At 46.0% G+C, this 23,258-nt stretch overlaps 1 protein-coding gene across 1 annotated transcript in view; it reads right to left on the bottom strand.

Annotated features, from left to right (window-relative positions):
* The window catches only part of LOC119444973 (glutathione hydrolase 1 proenzyme-like), a 134,700-nt gene that overhangs the window by 5,233 nt on the left and 106,209 nt on the right, over positions 1–23,258 (bottom strand). Inside the window, exons 8-11 of the mRNA XM_049664824.1 lie at positions 21,120–21,139; positions 18,341–18,549; positions 15,666–15,859; positions 9,470–9,707 (exon numbers count right to left, since the gene is read on the bottom strand). Coding sequence (XP_049520781.1) covers positions 9,470–9,707; positions 15,666–15,859; positions 18,341–18,549; positions 21,120–21,139 — 661 coding nt within the window. The remainder of the gene's footprint in view (positions 1–9,469; positions 9,708–15,665; positions 15,860–18,340; positions 18,550–21,119; positions 21,140–23,258) is intronic.

Genomic DNA, 23,258 nt, shown 5'->3' with positions numbered 1-23,258 from the left:
CGTTGTTCGCACACTCACTGTAAGAGAACTTGCTGCTGAAATATATCCTAATGGTGATTATTGTGCAAGACATTCTCATTGCACACATACAAAGGTGTTAGGTGATTTTAATCACGTATTAGTGCCATGAACTTGCACCCTGATGCGATGAACCGTTGTGGTATCAAAATACACAATTCCTGGCTCTGCTGTCTACCGTCGGCAAATGATTGTCTAAAGCTTTCATGTTCATGATTGACAGCGAAAAGGCATGGTAGTAAAGAGATTTGATGAAAATGCAAACAAGCACCTGACAAAGCAACAGGCTTTTCAATTCTGGTTACACAGCAATCATGATGACCAAAAAAAGGAAGACATAAAATAATATGCGAAGTGGCACATGGGTGCATATAAATAATTGTATTAAGCATAAAACAATTGCATTATATTAGGAACATACAAATAAGCACGAAACACACATATTGTACGTGGGCGTAATTCACGGCCATAGTACACCCTTCTCCTTTTTCATATTCCATATTTTATCCAACCCCTCCTAGCCATGGGTATGCAGATATGCTCATGGGAGCTAAATCGCTCGACCTCGGGAGCTTCTTCCGACTATGTGGCTAGTACTAGCAGTACGCGTAATGCGCAGTAATGCCGATGCTCGAGCTCCGGTAGTGACTCGGACAGCACCAATCTGATTGAATTCTTCAAATGTATTGTTATGCTTTCTTCGCTGGTTGAATCTTGGAAAAACTTGCATTGAAAATAAAATTCTGGAAGAACCCATATCACAGTGACTGTCGCCGTTAATATGATTAGCATTCAAGCAATGGAGTGGCACACCGTATTCCTGAAGACATATTTCTTTAGAAAACGTAAATCTCAATCTAAGATATTTGTTGTTTCTCCTATAGACTGTGTCGGGGATCGGCCTACTTTTCTATGACGCCTGCGGGGATCGGTCATCACCATGATGGCAGGATGACGACTGTATGACGACAATGCACAGATTAAAAAATATGGGGATTTACATGCCAATATACCGATCTCATTATGAGGCACGCCCAAGTGGGGGACTCCGGAATAATTTGGACCAACTGGGGTTCTTTAACGTGCACCTAAATCTAAGTACACGATTACGCACTGATGACGACTGAATGACTAAGAGGGAACGATGACGATGGAACGACTAAAACAGTATAACGATGATGACGTGGCGACGATGGTATGACGAGAATTCGAAGGCGAACTTCGAATGACGACAGTGGTACGATCACGATGGCATCCTGACTAAGGTATAACGAATCCATGATGACTGTGTAACGACAACCCAATGGAGACGATGACGTGACAACGGCGGTGTAATCACGATTGAGTGTTGACAACGTGATTACGATGGTATTGTGAAAAAATAATGAAGCCGATGGATTTCTTTCTTCTTTAGTTCATATCGGTTAGACAGGGATCTTTTCGGAAGAAGGAGCAGGCTTCGACGTCGGGCACGGACAAGCCTTGAAATAAGAGACACACCGTGTCAGCTCGTCTTCAGGGTTTCTCCATGCGGCGAATGAACGCGAGGTTTATTCGCCGCATGGAGAGCGCGCACCGCACGCGCGCTCTCCCAATTTTCTTCCCGCTCTTCGCATGCCACTGTGTGGAGCAGACGACACTCTAAATGAAAGCAAGCGTTTCAACCCATGTGTTAAGATTTAAAGACGGAATGTTGTACTTATTTAGATTAGTAGACTTTCAGCTTTACTGTGGTTTTCCTTTACTTTTTTATGCCTGTGGTCTTTATTATTTCCACATGAGAGAGAGAGACGTTTTAATGGCAGAAAGGTGGAGAGGTCGGCCTGAGTGAAGTGCCTCTAGCCTGCTACTCCACGCTGGGGAAGGGGGTTGGGGGAATAACAGAGATAGGATGTGAAGAGGAAGAATGATGCTGGTATGGTGAACACGATGATGAGTTCCCATCGTGGTGAACACGATGACTTCCCAGAACAGCACAGTCACCTTCGCGGGCAGAGGTAGATGCTACTACAGTGTAGCCAGAAGACTGTCTATAGCTTGCATAATTTTTGCAGCTGTTAGCGCCACTGGCGTATTTAAACCCGTCAGTAGCAGCTGCAGGGCGTCGATTATTTGTCGCAGCATCGCTTTGATGACAGAGTCCAACGGTGATTTTTCAGTGCATTGTCCTTGCTCGCGCTGACAGTCTAAGGCCCGTCTACGCTGCGGCAAGCATGGCCATATATTCGAATCCGGGCTTGTGAGGCTCGCTTGAAGCAATGGCTCGGAGAGATCGATCGAGGCCGATTGAACTACCTTCTGCTGGACCTGTGGAATTGGAGCCAAGGAGCTCTCGTTTGCACCTACAGCTTGCCCACGTCGACGACGTGATCGTCTCCTCCGGCTTTTCACTAACGCTGCTGCGTCTTTGTGGGACATACTTGTCTTGCTCATTTGATTCAGTATTTTTATCTCCTTTTTCTGTTTAGGGCAATCCTTGGAATTGGCCTCGTGGGGTCCACCACAATTCAAGCACTTCATTTCTTTTACTGTGCATGAAGATATGTCATGACTGCCGCCACAGCGGAGGCATGCCATCTGGCCTGTGCAGACAGCGCTGACATGGCCTAGCTTCAGGCACTTGTGACACTGCATTGGTCGAGGCACATAAGGACGCACCGGGTGCCTCATATAGCCCACCTTGACATGATCAGGTAGCGTGTGTCCCTCGAAAAGAAGCTTGACGCTCGTCGAGCGACCGAAGCGATGAAAGTCGAGGACCTTCACTGTTGAAGACAGAAGCCTTTGGAACTCTTCGTCGCTGATGTCAATCACGACATCAGAAATAACGCCTGCCCTAGTGTGACCACTGTGCACAATGAACGACCGGACTTCTATGTGTCCTAGTATGCGCACGGTTTTCAATTTTTCTAGGGCGGCTTGCGTCGCTACTTCCACTGTGACTACGTTTTTTCTGGTGTTGAAGCGCACTTCGTTGATTCCTTTCGGAGCCACATTACCAAGGTAGGTGTTGACTACCTGTCTGTGCACAGAATTTAAATTCTTAGACACGTCGAGAGGTACACAAGCAATCCTGTAAGTCGGTGTAGGCGGCACATTGGGGCGCTGCTCACTCACATCTTTGGTTGTCCTGCGGTATTTCCTCTTCAGTCGCTTGCCCTCCACGACGGTGTAGTCGTTGTCGGAGTCCATAGGGTCACTGTTGGAGAAACAGGAACCGGTCATCTCCATGTCGACGTGGCGAGCCTTACACTATATCACTGGGGGATAGAGTGCGAAGAGGCATGCTCGACGGAAGCGATGACGTGCCGGCTGTCATCGCTTCAGATGTCTTCTCGTCCAAGAAGCACAATGAAGCCTGCACTATGACAAAACTATCGCAGCAAGGCAAAAAGCTACGCTTGCTCAGTTCACTTCGTCTTCCACATTTCCACATGAGTATGTGAAAAGGAGTAGCCGCCGCCAATAAAGGCACTAAGATCTCCTAAATATCATATATTTAAAGAAAAGACAGAAATAAAATAGTCGGAAGCTTGCACTAGGCCGCGCAAAACTCAAGACACAGCGAAGCTGGCCGATTGATTGTGTCTTTTGGTTGTAGCTAGGTTGAACATGGCTATATCGAGGTTTAAGCTTGGTTGTAGCTAGGCCTATACTCGTGTAAGGTCTATACTCGGTGTAAAAGGTCTCTTGACTAGTCCGAAAGGCCTATAGGTAGCCGAGTCAAGACACAAACAATCCTGCAAGTTATTAACACGAAAGTGTTTTATGCCGGGGTCCACCAAGACTTCACTGACGTATTTCCGTCACGGAAATACGTCATAGAACATAATACAAAGAAAGAAACCAGAAGAAATGTTCCATAAACATGCAAAATTTGGAAATCGAACCCACGACCTCTCGGTCCGCGACGATAGATCGCCGAGCGTTTAACCCATTGCGCCACAAACGCATTTGCAGAGAGCTACACAGACGCGCCTTATATATCTAACACTCCTCCGTGTACCCGCGCTCTTGCTCGGGGCGGTGCCGCCGCCTACGAGCAGAAAAGAGAAGTACTGCATTATGACACTAACGCGCACCGACAGTGAACGCTTCGGTGGTCTCAGCACTACGACGCCTCGATGCCAGCATTCGAAGGGACGCTGGCATCAAGAAGCACTACCAACGCCACCTAGGTGGCGTTCACCGTACTCAGCACAGCGGAGCGTGGCCTCCGCAATTAGCTCTGAAAATGTTTCTGAAGTTGATCGCGGAGGCTGCAATTACGACGCGCTGTACGCGCTGATTTGACTCGGTGACGATTCAGTTACGTGCTTTGTCTTGCGCGTTGTATTAGTGTGTCAGTTACGTGCTTCGTCTTTCGCGTTGTGCTAGCGTGTGCAGCGTAGTGCAGCTTCCATATGCACGACGGTTGCTCATGGTCATCGACGTTGGTAGTCGTGATGGAGGAGACGTGCCACCAGGCGTCAGCGTGGGTGCATCAACGCCTAAGGGCGCTATAGCCACAAAACACCAATAGACATTATATATCAATGTGCAATAAACATTACACTACTTCTGTGAAGACACGTTTCACTTTCGTGTTCTATACCGATTCCTATATAAGAGGGATCAACCACATTTTTTTTAGTCATTGTTAAATTTAACCTTCGTCCACAGGTGGCTACGCCAGCTAAGCAGGGGTGCTATGCAGGATGCGCCGAGTTTGGCGAAACTCGGGATCTTCACGAGCTCTGGCGACGCCCCAAGATGAAAGAACTAATGGCAACAAGACAAAGTTTGTCCGTCGGCACGCGTCCAGTTTCATTGGTTTATCTAGATTCACCCTGGGTGGCTATCAACCCTTGGGTGTTGCCATATGGGCGGTCGACAAACTGGGGCTCACGTGATCATACGGTCGGTGCATGGTTGTGCCTTCTTTCACATGTTTGTCGTTCCACCGAGTGCATTACAGGCACAAGCAAATTATAAAACAAAATGCATTTAGTACAATACTATTAGTGACATTAATGTGGGTTATAAGCATTTTAAAGTTTACAAGGTGTACACTGAATGTGTATTAGACTAATTTGTAGTATAATACGTTTCGCGTTATACCACGAGGGGACGCTTATCCTCCTCTTTTTTTCTTTGGGTTGGATTGGCACGGCTCGCTACGTAGTTGCGCTAGCATTTCCGAGCACCGATTGGTGTGCGCTTGGTTTTCTCACTGGGGTTCCCACAGATGCGCTCGTTGCTCTTCTCTTTCCTCTGGATTGGATTGGTGCGGCTCGCTACGTGCTTGCGCTCCCATTTCCGAGCACAAATTGGTGTGCGCCCGGTTTTCACACTGGGCTTTTAACAAATTGCTCGTTGCTCGCGCTAAAGTAAGGCTGCAAGACGAAGTGAGCGTCGGCTAGCGCAGAAGTGGTTTGCCACGCGCTTACCGTGTAAGCACTCAGGTACGCCGGAAAGCACTCATACAAGGGTCAGAAAACTACGCTTTATTTTCTTTTACTTTGCGATGCGCCTTCATACTGTCAAGCGTCGAGCGATGGCTTCTATCAACCGCAGGAAAGAGTCTTTATACTGGGTAGCCCGAGCGGTCCGTGGCTTCTAACAAACGCAAAAGAGGGTCTTTGCAGCGCACGTGGCCGTTGAGTGCCACCACATCCATCCCAAGTGGGACTCCAGCATCGGTGCAGTTACCCTGTACCCATCGCTGACGAGGTGGCGCTTCACTTTTTGACAAGATCTTTCAATTTTTTTTTGCGTGTGGACGCCCGTGATGGGGTCCGCAAAATTCACGCTGTGGTTGACTATTTCCCAATGCAGATTGAGGCATAGCCCCGTCAGCATCCACTAAATTTGTGATATATTTGTATGTGGCCAATTCGTCACTATGACGAATCCCCGGTTGAACATTGGCTGCAATAATGGCGCGTAGCATCGCCGCCTTTCGTCGGTCGACCTTGATAGTCGCAGCACCCCTCTGGTCGCGCAGAACATGCCGAAGACCCATGGGCCACCATCTTTAATACTACCGTAATATTGGTGGCTCAGTGGCTCAGCGGAAAGTTGTCGCCCGACATTAGGCGGCCTCGGTTGTACTTTTGCTCGCCACGAAGAAGGCACTCGTCAATATGCGCTATCTCCCCGGGGACACCGAGTGGAGGTTGCGCCAGCAGCTTGGCCCTCGTGAACTTACGGTGGTAGTTCCTCTAGTCGGCGATGGCGTGCTCCGATAGAGGAAACAAGTCGCCGGTCATCTCTTTCAACAGCCATAGGTCTACGCTTTGGCTCAGGCAGTACGTGAGCCAAATCATTTGCCGCCTCGAGAGGTGGTCGTTCGGACGGCCGAGGCGGTCCGTGTTGGTGAAGTAACTTCCTTCGCCTCTGTGCCCGGGCAGTGCAGCGGTACCGTGTAACTGCGAAAACTGATTTCGGCAGCTGTGGCACCGGAAGGCAGCCCGGCGTCCATTCTGAGCCTTCCAATATAATGTGACCGCTTCGCCTGCGCAAGTTGGTTGGTCCGGGTTGAATCCCAGGTGCTCGCAGGTGCCCCAGTACTCCGATGACGACGCCGGGCTTGGCCTGGGGCTGGGGCGCGGTGGACGAGCAGTGCTTGAAACAGGAGAGAGCTGAAACGATCGCACGAACTTTTTCTCCGCAGCCTAGTCGCACCACTCTGCGCTCGGAAAGCACAATTTGCCCGCCACGCTGTCTCCGCAGACGACGGCCTTCGCCTAACACATCACACAGCCAGCGCACTGACGTTTTGGAAAGGCAAAAATGACGTGAAACTCTACGTCGGTCATGTAGGTGAACGGGTCCAGACGGTCATATTGACGCTTACTACCGCTGGATGCGATGACATAGGCTGCTGCTGCCGCCGCCATGTTCACGAGTTCAACTCGAGGGGGGTTTCGCGATGTACGAGTTTGGCACGAGTTCGCCTGTCAATCAAAACCATAGGTCACGCCCCGCGCGAGTGATGTAACTCTTGTGCGCGCCCACCATGGTTGGGCCACGCCCAACTTATTTTTCGGCAACAACGACGTCGTGCGGAACTGAGAGGCGTTAACAATCTTGACCGGCGAAATAAAACATGCATAACGCATTGTCGTCGGTGATGTACTGAGCACCACTATCAAAAAAATAAAAAAGCGTCGACTTTCGCGGGCTTATGCATATATCTTCTTGGGCTGTGATGGCCCCACAACATGGTTAATTGCCTGCATTGTGGCGATGTAGCGCACAGCAAATAATTATCGGCAGGTTACTGTAGCTGCTTGCAAGGCGTCGATGCGCCGCGGTGGACGACGATCCTGAGCAGTGCGTAGTGTTTTCCAGCGACAACGTATCGCAGCTGTCATTTGAGATGGCTGCTCTGACATTAGTGATGTATCGGACCCGCAGTGTCGCAAACACGGTCAGCGGTCAACGCAAACGCACCCAGTGCGATGGCATTTTTTTCATCACAAGCACAACACACTAAACAATTGCAACACCTTCCTGCATTCGAAGTCTAATTTTCTAACTGCACACAAGAGCCCTCACCCGCCAAAATGCGATAACTGCGCTGTTGTTACGATATGCATCTGCGATCGCTGTTAGCTCAGCAGCAGAGCCAATCGGCAAGCACATTGGAGTGAACAACACACTCAAATTCTGCGTACATGCGCATGGAGGCACCTTCACTGGGCAAGCGGTGACATGCGATGCATCGCTTTGCAATGCATCGCGGAGACTTCGCGCACGCAGATAAACTGGCGCATTTTCACTGTGCTGCGTCACTACGGACCCTACAATACCGCACAGCAATTTTGCAGCGACAGCCGTTGCCCCCGTCTCTATGGCTAGAGCGTCGTTTCAGTTGGTAAAGCGGCGGCCTTAATAGCCGCCCCAGTGAAAGCACCTGCGGTAAACAGCCATGCCGCAGCGCTGCGTTGTCATTCCCCTATAATAGACAGGGAATGGACAGATCATTGTCATGACTGACTTTATGCGTCATTATCGCATCGATTTTATCGAGAATAGCACTGCAGCGCCCCTGGCGACTGCTCCCCGTATATCAACTCCCTCGTGCGTGCGAGTGCGACCCTCTAGAATGTATCCGCTTGTAAGCTTTCGCCTCACTGTCGCCACTCGCAGCAAAATTGTGCAAAATTTATTAATTCACTCGATGTCCGTTTGTCATCGCAAATTTATAGCATTCAAAACGAAAAACCGATATTTTAAGAAATAAAATGTTTGTTATTTTATTTGCTGTATTTCAATGTATTCGATTGAGGGAAAGTGTAGGTGCAAGAATGCACCGCATGAGCCCTGTTCGCATTCGAAGGAGGATAGAAAGATAATGCTCGAACGAGGAGGCACGCCCTTGACGCGCCCGAGAAAGGCGTGGCAAGCGGCTCACGGCAAGTGTACAGATAGACCGCGGGAAAGTGACGGTATTGCTAAATTGCGATAATACGTTGATAACAATGCGCGGCGCTGGTGCGTTTTATTGCGCAGTCCTCTGTGGTTGAAGCGCGGAAGCACTGTGCAGCGCAGGGTGCGCTCATGTTGTCATACGCGGCTTTATCTCGACATTTCTTTTTGCCTGCTGTTATTGCACCTTCCTTACTATCTCCGTTCACTGACTGCCATCGAGCAAACTCGGTTAAAACTCGATCGAACGAGAAAATCGGCGCATCCTGCATAGCACCCCAGCATTGAACACACCTTTAGAAATGTTTATGGAACTGAGCCTGATGTACCTGCGTTTTACGCCGCCTATAGTAAAAAAGAAAATTATGTATAGACCCTAACTGCATGCTCAATCTCCTATGCAAATATCATTCACGAATCGAAGAGCAACTATTCCAGTCAAGATATATAGAAGTGCAATTGATTCTGCATTTACCTGCTGAGATTTCGTGTACATATTCATCCATCAAAACGTAATAAAATGCGGGATTGTGGAAGAGTACAAAATAATAGACACATCGCCTTTTGAAAGTTGCAAATCTGTAGCACTATATTTCAATTTCCTGTCATGAGCGCAGTGTTGACCAGTGTCATGGCGTGGGCACAAAAAGGTTCCTGGCATTCAACAGCAGAAAGAAATGGCTAAAGTAGACTTAACATTGATGCAAACTAATTCGTACTAAAATACTTTTTTATGGCTTTTCATAATGGTGTCGTACTTTTTCTAACTGCGAGCAGATATCTCGATATTTATTCACGCACGGTGTACGCTGTTGTGTGCGCCCGAAGATATGTGCCACACAATGAAAGAAAATTACCTTAAAACCTTAGGCGCACAGTTTGAAGTTTCGTGTACACTAGAAATAGAGACAAGACCCTTCAGTGCATAGCTTGAAAATGAGAAATTCTATCCTCGCATGGTGTGGATTACTTATATAGAAAGCTAATCTGTGTACTCGAAGTCATCATAGCATATAATGGCAAAACAATAACATACCAAAGCGACTCCGGAAGTGATCAAGGATCCACCGGTTCCTCCCAAGGCGAGCTGGACTGCCCCTTCAGAATTCACTAGCACCATTGGTGCCATAGACGACATAGGCCGCTTTCCTGGAGCGATGAAGTTTGACTTTGAAGGAGCTACTCCGTAGATATTTGGCTTTCCAGGAGTAGAAAAGTCGTCCATCTCATTATTTAGCAATATTCCCGACTGGGTGCGTATCAGACTGCCGAAACTGCGTCGATAGAAAATACTGTTATAATGCAGGAGCAACAATACATACATGTTTAACTTAGTACGACGTGTTTTTGGGAAAGCTAGTTCATTATGTTTAAGAATCTAACAAAGCGCAAGAAAAACATGGACAAGACCGATCACAGCACAGACTCCCAGCAGAGCGCGATGCAGATGACTTCAGAGTGTCGTTGGTGTCGTATAGCTGTCGTGTCCGTGCATTTCATTGCGCACTGTCTATAGATACAAATTTAGATACAAATTCGTGAGCCTATAAGGAAACTTAAAAAAATAACACGCTTCGTGTTTTACCTCTAGTCGGCTCGATGAGCTTTTATTTACAGCATTGGCCCCTTTTTATCAGTTCTATATTATCTCAGTCATAAAAGGACCTGTGCACTATACATTTATTCAATCACATCATATATGGGAACATATACAGCTTATATGGCATCTTATATGATAATATACAATTAGCGTTTTTTATAACATACACATTTTCTATAAAAATGCAGCAGATCCCATTAGTTGGAATCTATATAAAGCAATGCTTTGGGTGGGTGCATAAAGAGTCGAAACATGAATACACGCATGTACGCACGCACGCACGCATACACACACAGACACACACACATACACACACAGACACACACACACACACACACACACACACATCCGCGTGGGCGCACACAAATTATGCCAAGCCTTTTTGTTAAGCGGAGTTACTGGCTACTAACGAGTACGACGGACGCCTTGAACGCATCGCGGTTTCAGAGGCAGCATGAGCATATGTACGTGGCGCAATTTGAATTCTATATCCACAGGTAGCATTTACTTTCGCATTAGCATGCTGCCGCGGATGCGCGAAGGCACACTTTCTGGTTCTTTTTTCTCTTTCCCCCGTACGGCCGGTGCAACCGCAGCCGCTGATGCGCGGAGACGTGCGCGATCTCATGGTGGTGCAAGGAACCCAGCGGTGCGCGCGGTGTGCGTGCTCCGCTGTGAGTGGTAGGCCTATTCAGCAAGGGAACAGCCAGGCCGCAGGCACGTCACAAAACCCGCCGAGGTTCTCAAAGAAAAGCTTCGCTTTAAAAAGTAATTTCACAGCTAACGTGGTGTTTTTGCGGAAGAGTTTCTAGGCGAAGCGAACATACTTTACCGCTAATAACTTGAGCTTCAGAAGAATAATTACCAAAAATTCAGCAATTTACTTTTTATTATTGTCTTGTTGGAAGTTGTCTACATGAAAAATTTGTAGGCAGTGACATTTTCATGTTCACTCATCTCTTAGAAATCTCTAATATCGCACCTAATTCGAGATATTCATCATGAAATTCTTAAGCTAAATCGAGTCATTATCAAAACCGAGCGCGTCCCGCTGCGCGTCAGACGGCAGCGCTTTGTCAAGAATTGTGGGGCGAAATCTGAATGGCGGCATGCCGCGGCAAATCCTGATGCGACACGCATGCTTGCCAGGCAAAGCGTGCCCTGTTAGTAGCTGCCACGACTGGCCGATACGTTCGGTTTCATACTTCCTCACACTTGTCGTCACAGGGAGTCTTGGTCTGGTATGACGGCAGGGCCGCCTTTCCTGTGCTCCCGCGGCGCTCAGTTTCGATATTGGCTAGATTTACCGTTAAAATTCGATTATAAATATCTCGAATTAGGTGCGACTTTCAAAGTTTTTATAAAATTAGGGTGCATTAAAATGTGACTACCTTCACATTCACGATATAAACAACTGGCCCTAAGGCACTGTTAAAGTGTTAAGTAAGAAATATTTGTTAGGCTTCTGAAAGGCATGTTGTTAGCGGCAAAGGATGTCTGCCTTGCCTAGAAAGTCTACAAAAACCGCAAGTTCGCTGCATGCATTTATAGCATTCTTGGAATAAATCTGTATCGCCCTAAAAACTCCCTGCCTATATATATATATATGCAGGAGTGCCTATGGCGCCTTACGTTTTAGTTAAAAAGTGAACTATAACGTCAATTCCATCCACCTGGTTCACGACTATGCAACCTTTTGGTCACCACTGAAAGCATGTTTGTCACGGTACTTGTATGAATTACGTATATCAATAGGCCTGGTATACGACAGCGATATTAAACGAGTGAATCAGATAATGGTCCTATAGAACTAGAACGTCGTACAATGACGTTTCACATGTTTAATCTCTTTTTCATGGATCGATGTTTCATCAAAGGAAGAAAAAGCACATGTGGAAATCTCCTCGACCTGTATTTACTGGTCTTTTTCACTACATCTTCCACATTACAATGTTTAAGACACACTCTCGGCAATAGTTTTAGCCTTGCGAAATTCACTCCTAAATGCTACAACAGTTCATTAGTTATTGTCATGCACTCACTGTACACAGCGCACTTGACGCCTATACTAATTTAGTACTTTTAACACATTTTATTCATTAACTACACCTCACTTACGTTTAGTTCATTTAGTATTTGTACTCTGCAACCTTTAAATTATTCTTAATAAGATAACTGATTGAAATACACATGCATTTTTAAAGGTCGTGCGGTCTCTGGGCTGCCGACTACTTTTCATCTCAATGCGGCCGGATACATAAAGTTTTTAGGAACGAAGCTCCTTAGGCTTTCACGATGTCCGTTGTCGCCGTCGTCGTCGTCGCTCCCCGTCGCGCACGCAGCGCCCATACCCACCGCGCACAGGTTTTCCGCTGCGCCGGCGCCGCTGCAAAACCCCTCTCCGGGCAAGTGCAGGACGTCATGCGCAGAACCGTTCGCAGAGCGCACGCAGCGCGCATACTGACTGCGCGCAGGTGTAGCGCCGGCGCCGGGCCGCTGTCGCTACACTTAGCACTGCATTATGGAGGAGCGCGAACGTAAGCGCAAATGTCGTGACTCTGCTCCTACACTTGGATGACCAGACGCGGCAGCCCAACGGCAACGCCGCGAACCTAACCCCGAGCTACGAGCACGAGAATCAGCAGCACGTCGGCAACGGCAGCAAGACCCCGAAGCGAAAGCTCAAGCAGCAGCCGTAATCGTCCAAAGAGCTTCGCTCTATCATCAGCATTCCCTTCGTGGACCGGCTGCGAATGCTTTGTCTTTTTTTGTGTGTGTTTTTGTGTGTGTGGGGGGGGGGGCGGAATTGGGAGGTGGGGGCGAGGACAAAAAAAAAGCAACCTCTCACTTGCAAAACCCACATAATTTATGCCCACAACTGATTCGTGGAACCGACGTAATGTCGTACCACACATTTCTTTCATTTACAAGGCTATACGTGGCCGCAGCCGCCTCCTAATGTTTACTTGCGCAGATCAGGAGCCTAATTCACAAACTTTTTTGTTCGTAAGACCTTTTTTCCGATTTGCCGGCGGCCTTCACTACTGATATGTTTGCTGTCCCTATTGGACTATTTTTGTTCTTACGAACTTTACTAGCGTAAGAACCTTTTGTGAATACAGGCCCTGGTCTGGAAATACCCCCTTTAGGCAACACCTGCAATGCGCCACAATCAATGGAACACTTTATTTATGGCATGCGTAGTTCTCCACTCAACGAGAATTTTTTTTTCAAATCTCGCTTCGTTATCTCAGGCTAATTATTATGCGATACTGTTGTATCTGCGAAGCATCAGTGTTGGGATACAGCCACAATAACGTTTGCCGACCCATGTACGATTGCCTCTGTGAAAGAAATAATCCTGTTGGTATTCCCATTCCGTTATTAATTGATTTACCTCTTCTCTAAGCTATAAAAATCTTAGTAACAGCTAAAATATTTAAAATTCACGTAATCCTTCCTGTCAACCTTTAACTTTACAAGTTTGCTTCATATCTTCCAGTTTCGACGAGGCTGATTACTCTATTGCACAAGATTTGATTTCATTGAATATTATGATTGGTTCATTTCGTAATTTTGCTGACAAAATTACGAAATACTTTCTTATTTACAATGATGACTTACCTTCTGTGTTATTTTCCTCGTACATTAACCTCTTTGCCGATGATTGTGTTGTCTATCGCGAAATAACCTGCGTTGATAATACTAAAGCACTTCAGTCTGATCTTGATGCTATTAACAAATGGTGCAACGTATGGTTGATACAACTTAACATAAGGAAATGCAAACATATGCGCATATCTCGAACATCGTCTGTTTCGTCCATTTACCACATCACTAATACTTCTTTGGAGACCGTGTACTCATACCTTGGCATTCACATTACATCAAACCTCTCTTGGGCAGACCACATTTCTTATATAATTAGCAATGCTAATCGAATTTTGGGGTACTAATTTCGCAGAAGTATCTTCATCCATAAAACTAATCATGTAAAAACGCTCATTCATCCAAAACTAGAATATGCTGCCTCCGTCTGGGATCCAAGCCATGAAAACCTAATTCGGTCACTAGAAATGGTTCAACATACCTCCACGCGTTTCGTTCTTTCTGTTTACAACAGAACAGCAAGCATGTCTCCCATGAAATTAAGTCTTGACCTATCATCCCTTGCATCCCGTCGTAAGTTGTTTCGTTTGAGCCTTTCTCACTACATATTTTATCATCCTCAACTCCGCCATGAGCTTATATCACCTCCTCAGTATATGTTTCCTCTCGCCTAGATCACGCACAAAAAGTTCGCATTCCTTTTTGCAGAACTGACGCTTTTTTGAGTCATTCTTACCACGGACATCCGAAGAGTAGAATCACCTTCCTTCGGATGTAATCTCCATCAGAAATGACCACCTATTCAAGAACGCCCGAGCTAACATTGTATAATTAGAAATATATGTGCTTGCTCATAATTTGTTATGCATATATATATATACAGGGTGTTTCAGCGAACACTTTCAAAGTTTATTTAAGTTTGCCTCTGGCAGATAGCCCCATTCTAGTAAATGAGCTGGTCTACTCAACGAGGCGGACATTACATGCACAAAAAATGAAATGCATAATCGACTAATCAACAAAAAATCACTAATTAAGTTTTTAACCAATTACCTGATGTCCCATATTGCAAATTACCAATTGCAGACGTGGAGCTCGCAAGGCGGATCCACTTGGAATTAATTCTCAGGATGATACCAGTTTTGAGTTATTAATGCCCGAACTTTGCGGAGAAATACATCGGTGTTCCAGCTAATTTTGTGGTTTAATGCATAAAGCGACGCTTTGTTCAGTAACTAACTGGAACGCCAATGCATTTCTCCGCAAAGTTCGGGAATATCTCAGAACTGGTGTCATCCTGAGAAATAATTCCAAGTGGATCCGCCCTGCGAACTCCACGGCTACAATTTGTAAATTGCAATATGGACCATCAGGTAATTAGTTAAAAATTCAATTAGTGATTTTTGGTAATTATTCGAATATGCATTTAAATTTCGTGTGAAAGTAATGTCCACCTCTTCGAGTGGACCAGCTCATGAACTTGAATTGCGCTATCTGCCACAGGCAACCTTTAAGAATTTTTGAAAGTGTTCGTTCGCTGAAACACCTTCTGTATATGTATATATATATATATATATATATATATGTGTGTGTGTGTGTGTGTGTGTGTGTGTGTGTGTGTGTGTGTGTGTGTGTGTGTGTGTGTGTGTGTGTGTGTGTGTGTGTGTGTGTGTGTGTGTGTGTGTGTGTGTGTGTGTGTGTGTGTGTGTGTGTGTGTGTGTGTGTGTGTGTGTGTGTGTGTGTGTGTGTGTGTGTGTGTGTGTGTGTGTGTGTGTGTGTGTGTGTGTTTGCCAGCTGCGATACAGCGCCAACCATAAAAGTGTTCTTTACTACGGCTCTTTGTAGCAATCACCATGATTCTGTTCCTTTTGCTTTCTTAGTTTTCTTCCCTATATATTTCACTCAATGTTTAGAAGATGGCGCGAACGCAATGAATTACGCGGAGCTTTGAGCGGTCACCGTCACATAAATATCTTCATGATTTTTTAACACTAGTGAATTATACTAGTAGTAAAAGTCATACTAATAGTTTATGGTGCTGGAGACGCTGATTGTGATGCCATCTTGCCCCCAGAATGTGGCATGTGCGGTGCCCGTGTCCTGTTCAATGGTTTCATTGACAAAGCCGTAGTATTCAGGGTCATTGTGAGTGCATGAGTCGTTGATCTTTGACTTTGCTTCATTGGCGAACCACTTGGATGTCATGTTCTTGATCAACTGGATGAAAAATAAAGAGCCAGAAGAGAAACTAAAGCACGTATAATGGGATATCAGCGTCATAAAAGTGGTCGGCTCAGTATATTGACAGAAAGCAATTCACAGAACTACCTACAGTGGCTAGAACTCACAAACGTGGAGAATAAAGCTTGCTATCTGACACTGCTTACTTATAGTAAAGCAACTTCTTACCTTGTACGAACTGTTGTTCCTTTACGCAATTTCCTAGTGATTTAAACACTGCCAGGTGACATTCAGCATAGCTCGCACGCGCGCGCGCAGGCAACACAATTATGTTTAGAGTCATACGGTATAATGCAAAGAACCAAGAGAGTACGTTTTGGAAAATATTTTAGAGCATGTATTTATGAACTCAACATCTCAAACCAGGACATGGGCTGTTACGCGCGCTATATTGAAGTGCCCAGAATAATATTGGGCATCTAGGGAAGTTAAACGTGAAGCCAAAGCACAAGAGACCAGCGTTTTCGATTTCCGCCCGGAACGTGGCCGTCATGGCCGGCAATGAACCAGTGCCATAAGACTCAGCAGTGCAACCACACAGACAGATATAACTTGCTGCAAATTTTGAGAACACCGAATTAAGATAAAAATGGTGTGTATTAACGTAAAACACGACGAGATATAAAGACGTCCTTCAAAGTGAAAGTGTAACTTACCTGTTTTGAAAGCATCTGGTGAGCTACTAAAGCGCCGCGTGCACACAAGCTTTATATCACACATATCATGTATGTAAAACTATATAGGAAGATAGTAAATGCTCAGCTAAATGTCACTGATAATGTTTTCAGTAATTTCCTTGGAGATGACATTTCTATAAGAAATTTAAGATAGTCGTATTTTATAAAGCTGCCCTTTCTAGATGTCCATACAAACATTTTACCACAGAGCCGTCAACTTCACCTTCCGAAGCAGAAATATCAGTGCAAAACAAGCTGAGTGTGGCGGAAGTACTTCGTGTAGTTGTTTCTCCTTTTCATCATAGGCGGTTTCCGAATCAATGACGGGGCATAATATGGTAGTTCCGCAGACATCTACACAAAATATGCCTCAGGGCGGGTCTTCCGCAATTTCTGTGCGCTGTTTGAAACCATAACTCGTTTGTACTTTTAACTTAAAGCCACTAGGGTTTATTGCATAGCGTGTCGAAGAAAAACAGACACCGATCAGTACGGAGATAAATAAGCCTGCAATTTCTGTGAGTAAGAACAAAAATGTCGGCAATACTTTTCTCAGTAAACTCCTTACATAAAAAAAACAGGCAGAAAGCTTTATCTCCTTAACAGAATATTTCGCAATATTTATTGCCGAGTAAAAAACATCAAGCACCGTGAATTTTCGATTAGTGAAAAATTAAAATAATTCACCTTACTTCAGAATACACTCAAATTAAGTGCAACGTAAGTAATGGAAAATGTGAGAAAAAAATCAGCGCCACGTTCCAGCCATATTACAGCGTACAGAGTTATTTAGAGGCAATTATCAGCATTTAAAATTGAATTTGCAATTACGAGAGCGAATTAGACAAAAATACGCAAATATTGTAGGACCTCACTGCATACCACATCTCTCTGCACTGTAAAGTGCCGCATGACAGAAAAGATTTAAAAACATGTTTTCATGAAAACCATTCGTTCAGATGAAGCCTTTCATGACTTGCATGCTATTGTGGCCTAGATGAAATGAAGCTGATTAAAACATCAACTTCAAGCCCACTCGTAATAGTTAAACAGAACAGAAACTTTCTTATTCAGCTAATTTTATCTCAAGAACGCTTAACTCTTAATCAAGCCTCAGAATATTTCCCTTATCGAATAATATTAAAATTGTAATGTAGGATGAGCAATTAAGAATACTGTTCTGATTCTTTATCAATCAGCACTGTTGGGTTGAAATTTTAGCTGGCTTTGATGATTACACTTAGTAGGCTATAACGGACAGTGAGAAATGGCCAAGACTAACGAAGTATGACGAAGGAACTCTTTCACTGCATTTTCACGGCACCTGCGCTCTTCGATTTTTCCATGTTTCTGACCAAAGGTTCCTACCCATTGGTTATTTACATCCATTATGTACTAATGGGCATTAGAGATGCCACAACGTTGTAAACTTGATACACACCTCCTCCTCTTATCATCATCATCATCATTATTCATTAACCCTTTTCCTCCCCGTCCCTTTTCTCCAGTGTAGAGTAGCAGGCCAGAGCAAGTTACAGCTCCGGCCGACCTCTCTACTTTTCCGTAAATAAATTTTCTCTCTCGAAGCATATCGGTATGCATATCGGTATGCTCATATTGATATTTCTCTTAAATGTAAGCTCACTTCTCTAACAATACCATTCATTTCGTTTCACTGAGTGAGAAGAATACGAAGAGTTCACTCATAATACAACAAGGTCGCCAGTCATATTACAGCAAAATCATAATACAACCAAGAGTCCACTCATAGTAGACGCACCTCTTTGCGATCGACGAATTCAGCATCCCCTAGGAGAGCTCTCTTCGCATAGCCAAACTTGCACGACTCGGTGAACCTGCGGTGAACAAATTTAACAAATTGCAGGATATTGCGTTTATGTTGACTGTTTACGCGTTTGTGCATAAGAATCAGGATGAACAAGACATAGACGTCGAGCTCTTTGACTACGCTGTGCTTGAATCTGGGTATTTATACCATACCTTTATTCTTAAAGTATTCCTCGCGAAAAAAAAAACACCGCATATCCACGGGGTGAATGATGATGAGTGGGCGAAGCTCCGGAGGGAATCGTCGGTAAACCGTGAATCTTCCGTGTAATTCGCCCAGTCTCGCCGCACTAAATCGAACGATTGACTTCCACCAATGACACGCGCCATATGTGACGTCATTCCTATTTTATAACAGCGCCCTTCATTATAAATGCACCATCTCCCGATTAAGGGGACGCTAGCACAAACGCGTTAGAAACGTGCAGTACTCTAAGGGGAAGAGGCCACAGCGTCTTACGCAGCCGTTTACACATGCCGGAACGTGCACCGCGTTTGCCGACGCCATCAGCGTTTATGAATACGGGGGTAAGGCGGAGAGGCCACAGCGTCTTACACCAGCTTCTTGCACGGGCCGTAACACGCTAGCACAAACGCGTTAGAAACGCGCAGTCTTTCGTTAATGTTGGGTATTTATTGCCATCGTGGTGCGTCTGTCCATGTGCGCTTCGTGGCGTAGTGGTTAGCGCCACGCGTTCTGAAGCGAGGGGACCCTGGTTCGATTCCGCTACGGCTACAACTCTCGGAATTTTTTTTTCTCATAAAAAGTAGACGTGGCTACCTACTACGACGACTACTACTACTACTACAGAGAAGGGACAGACCCACACCCTAAGGAGCTTCGCCCCTAAAGAAAACGTTTCTTGAGAAAGGCGCTCAGGAATCATAACTTGCAACACCGTCCATGTCGGCGATCAGTATGATATTGTTCCTACCGACAATCAGCCTTCCGAAGGTTACTTCTAATTCAAATCCCCTCCTAAAGTCAGTCAAGCGCGTTTTTTTTTTTTTTTTTTTTTTTTTGTTGTCCGAAGCAGTAGAAGTAGCTGGCGGTTAAGTTATAATGAAGATTCGTGCTTAGTGGCAGCATCCGCCTGCCTTGATTTTCTGCCCTCATGTACGCTCTTATTCTTAACTTGCATCAGTTGCCTATATTTTCTCGTGAGAGCCCAGAACTTCTTGTAGAACTTGTTGTATGCACTGAGAGGTGTTTTATATATGAACTAAACGAGGAGCACCTAATTTGAAGCCCCAAACAAACAATCTTTATTATAGCTGCTGTAGTAGCAGTGAAACTCGTCTTTGGTGTAAAAGTCAGCTGCAGTACTTTTTGAAGTGGTGCGCATGACACGGCAATCTGTAACTCAATGTCCTACGTCAGGGGCCACATGAATGCGACGCTGCCTTTCACAATGAATTGGTGGGAGGTGCCTGTTGACGCAAATTTCCGGAAATTGGGACGGTTAAAAAAAACATGAAAGAGCAGTTTTTTTTCTACGAATAGTGGAAAGACTGGAATATTATTTTAACCGTTCTTAGCATACGGAAGTAAAAAATAACAGCTGACGAGGGTGCATGCAAGAGACATGTTTTGAAAAGTTATGGCAGAATGTTAACACTCTACAGGGTGTGCCGGATAACTTTAGCAAAGCAGTTCAATAAAATAAAATTGAGGAAACCACGGTGCAAGATGCACTTAAGAGATCTACGGTGTTCGGTCATCAGATAGGTCTTGAAATCGTATCGTGCATCGTGTTTTTTCAATCTTTAGTTTCGTTGAAGAGCTTGGCTAAAGTTAGCAGGGACACCTTATATAATGAATAGTCACTTTTTAGTTCCCTCAAAAATTCCTGCTGGCTTTCGGAATTCTCACTTACCGATGATAAGATAACTGTGAACTTTTACGCCATTAGGAAAGGGATTCTGGTGTACTGTCTCAACAACTTCTGGAAGTTTCGCTTTTAGCATTGCGGATGCCTTGTAGGCTGTTACATGTTGCTGGTTCACCATGACAAAATATACAGACCCCTTCCACTACTGTGAAGATAGAAGCCAGCGAAGCTGTGACTATGGTGGGTCTGCTGTAGGGACAATAATGCCTCCCACGATAACAATGGCCGTATCATCGTTGGGCATCACCCAACCGAACATGTTTATCATGAACGTTGTGATTGCGAAACTCGCGTTGAAACGTGGCCGTCGCACCGGGGAAGTTGGCGCTTACGTTGCCGAGGCGTGCACCACCGTTGTCAGGTTCATGGAGGGCAAGACGGCGCTGACGTTTGGCCTCAACATCACGCTCCGGCAACTCGAGGTCGGCGGCTCTTCGCTGACGTGTGCCCTCAACATCGCGCTTCCTCAACTCGGGCTCCGCGGCTCCTCGCTCACGTTTCACCTGTGCTTCGGAATCCCTCACGCTAGAATCGGCACGCCGGCGACGAGCAATTGCCCGAGCGCGTTCGCGGCGGCGTTGCTCAAACGCTTAGGACACGTCGTCAGTTGCTCATGAATGGCTCATGCCCCCTTAGGTATTGGTTTATACCCCCGTAAACGCGGCCTCCCCATCACGACGACAGAAGAGAAGTTAACTTCTATATATGCTGGAATATTTAGCGGAAACGCAGCAAGCTGCGGAAGCACACGACGGCGACGAACGCGGGAACATTGCCGAGCACGAGAACGAGTGCAAACTTCACTCTCTCCCAGCTCACGCTCTTCGAGCTCGGCGATGCTGCGCACGACAACGAGACCAGCCTAGCCGCTGTAAAACTAAAGGTCGAAGATGTGGGAACCCTTAGACGCACAGAATGGTGGGAACGGAGCGGCCATAAGTAAATTTTCTTCTGCGAGCCTCTTGAAGCCAATTAAGAACGGCGTTTTTTTTTTTTTCAAGGTGGTTTGTATTCAGTCTCTAAGAAAAAACGCATTAAATAATTGAAGAAATAAAGACCAAACTTTCTGTTGAAAATGTTTTGTTGAAACCTTTGAGCAGTCACGTAAATATGATATCACAAATTTCAATTATTTTTTCGTACTTGGACCATTTTGACACCAGGAAATTTCTCAAAACTTGCTAGGTTAAGCGGTTGCTGTATTCAAAACATGCAATGTAGATCTTCTTTAATGAAAAGCCGTGAACTATGGATCCAGGTAAATGCTGCACAAATCCATGACGTTTTCGCGTGCCAGTGCGGGGCACTTCTTGGAAGCGGTGCTACCCGGATTTCATTTTTCGTTTCTTCCGCGTTACTTCCCCTCACGGTTAAAGCGCGCTTTTTGCCAATTGTGAAGCGCAACGTTGTGATATTACCAAAGCTTTTCTTCAGTGTGCCTTGAGTGAAATTCTCCGTATTACATCAAATCTAGTGAATCAATTTATTTGTTGTAAGCAACACCTCCAAATCCCTGCTCTAGAAGTGCTTCATTTCGAGTAGTGCAGCCACATTGCCGTGGCATATAGCAACCTTGGGAGAGGACAACACAAAATCTTCCATCAGAATTGAAGGTCACAGGAAAGAAGAAACTTCTGTGGAGGCTTTCTTTCTTACAATCGGAGACATACAACCAAGTCGAGTTGTTCCTTTGCAAAGAAAAGCTACAGCTGGAAGAAATTTCTATTTGCAAAAAAATCGCAGTTCTGCGCGAAAGGCGCATCGCATCGAAAGGCGAATTTGCTATCGCATTTGCTATCGCATCGATCATCAAAACAGTGATGCGTTTATTTAGGAATATCGTCGCTTCTCTCTCGCACCCAGTTGTGCTCGCGCCTGCAAGAGAGAAACTATGATATTCCTAAATAAACGCATCACTGTTTTGATGATCCAAATATAGTCTCACTATCAAGGAGGGAGCAGTCTACCTGACTGGAGCAGTACGTTTTTATTTGGGGTGTTGCTACGCTGCACTCCGCAACACCCCAACGACCGCCGCAGCACCGGGGTACAAACGCGAGCAGTATCCGCTTGTTTACACCAGCACAGTTCACCGAGATCAAAAGCCGTCATGCCACACGACCACTGCTGCAAGGATTTTCGCCACTAGAACAAACGCTACAATAATAAAGCGCGGCCGGCGTGAGCCAGACACCGCCAGACATTCAACGCGCCCTAAACGACTCGCTCCCTACGCACGTAGGAGCTGCGCTCGGCAAGGTCGCTGCGTCACGGAGATAAGAGAGCCACGCTCAGTAACTAGCAGACGCCGCGCGGCCGGGCAGACCAGTGCCTCAAAAGTCCCTAAGCGATTATGTCCCTAAGCGCCTAGGAGCTCCACGATTGCATGACAACACGTATTAAGCGGAAGTCAGGTGACCCGCAGTGCCACGCTCCCACTGTACCTACTAGCAATTGGAAAGTCGCTGCCCGGTCGTGAAATACTGAGTTGGTGCCGGAACAGAAGGCCGCCCCACTCCCCCTCACGGCATTTCGCGCGAGGGAAGACGTCGCGTTTGCTCTCCGCCTTCCTCCATCGCGTGCGCCAGATTGAGTTGCGATCGTCAACTCCGCTCGCGCGCTTTCACTCGCAACGTTCCCGGCGACGGTTTTATCGCCGTTGAATTTTAGACGGAACCTTACGGCAACGGCAGAAATGCGCCTGGAGTGTGGCGCATTTTCGCCCTCGGCGCATCTAGAGCGTCGCGCAAACTCACTCTCAACGCACCTAGACTCTGTGCTCATTGCAGATCGCTTTCAAGATTGCGCCCGCGTGGCCGTGCCATACGCAGAAGCCGCCGGAGATGAACTCCCACCCCCTCCATCACTTCCCCCCCACCCCCTTGTATTGCGCGCGACGGAAGACGTCGCGCGTCCTCCCCACTTTGCTCCCCACTTTGCTCCCTTGAGCGCGAGATT

Source organism: Dermacentor silvarum, chromosome 3, assembly GCF_013339745.2.
Source record: "Dermacentor silvarum isolate Dsil-2018 chromosome 3, BIME_Dsil_1.4, whole genome shotgun sequence".
NCBI classification, from domain to species: domain Eukaryota; kingdom Metazoa; phylum Arthropoda; class Arachnida; order Ixodida; family Ixodidae; genus Dermacentor; species Dermacentor silvarum.
This window is presented reverse-complemented; position numbering and strand designations above follow the sequence as displayed.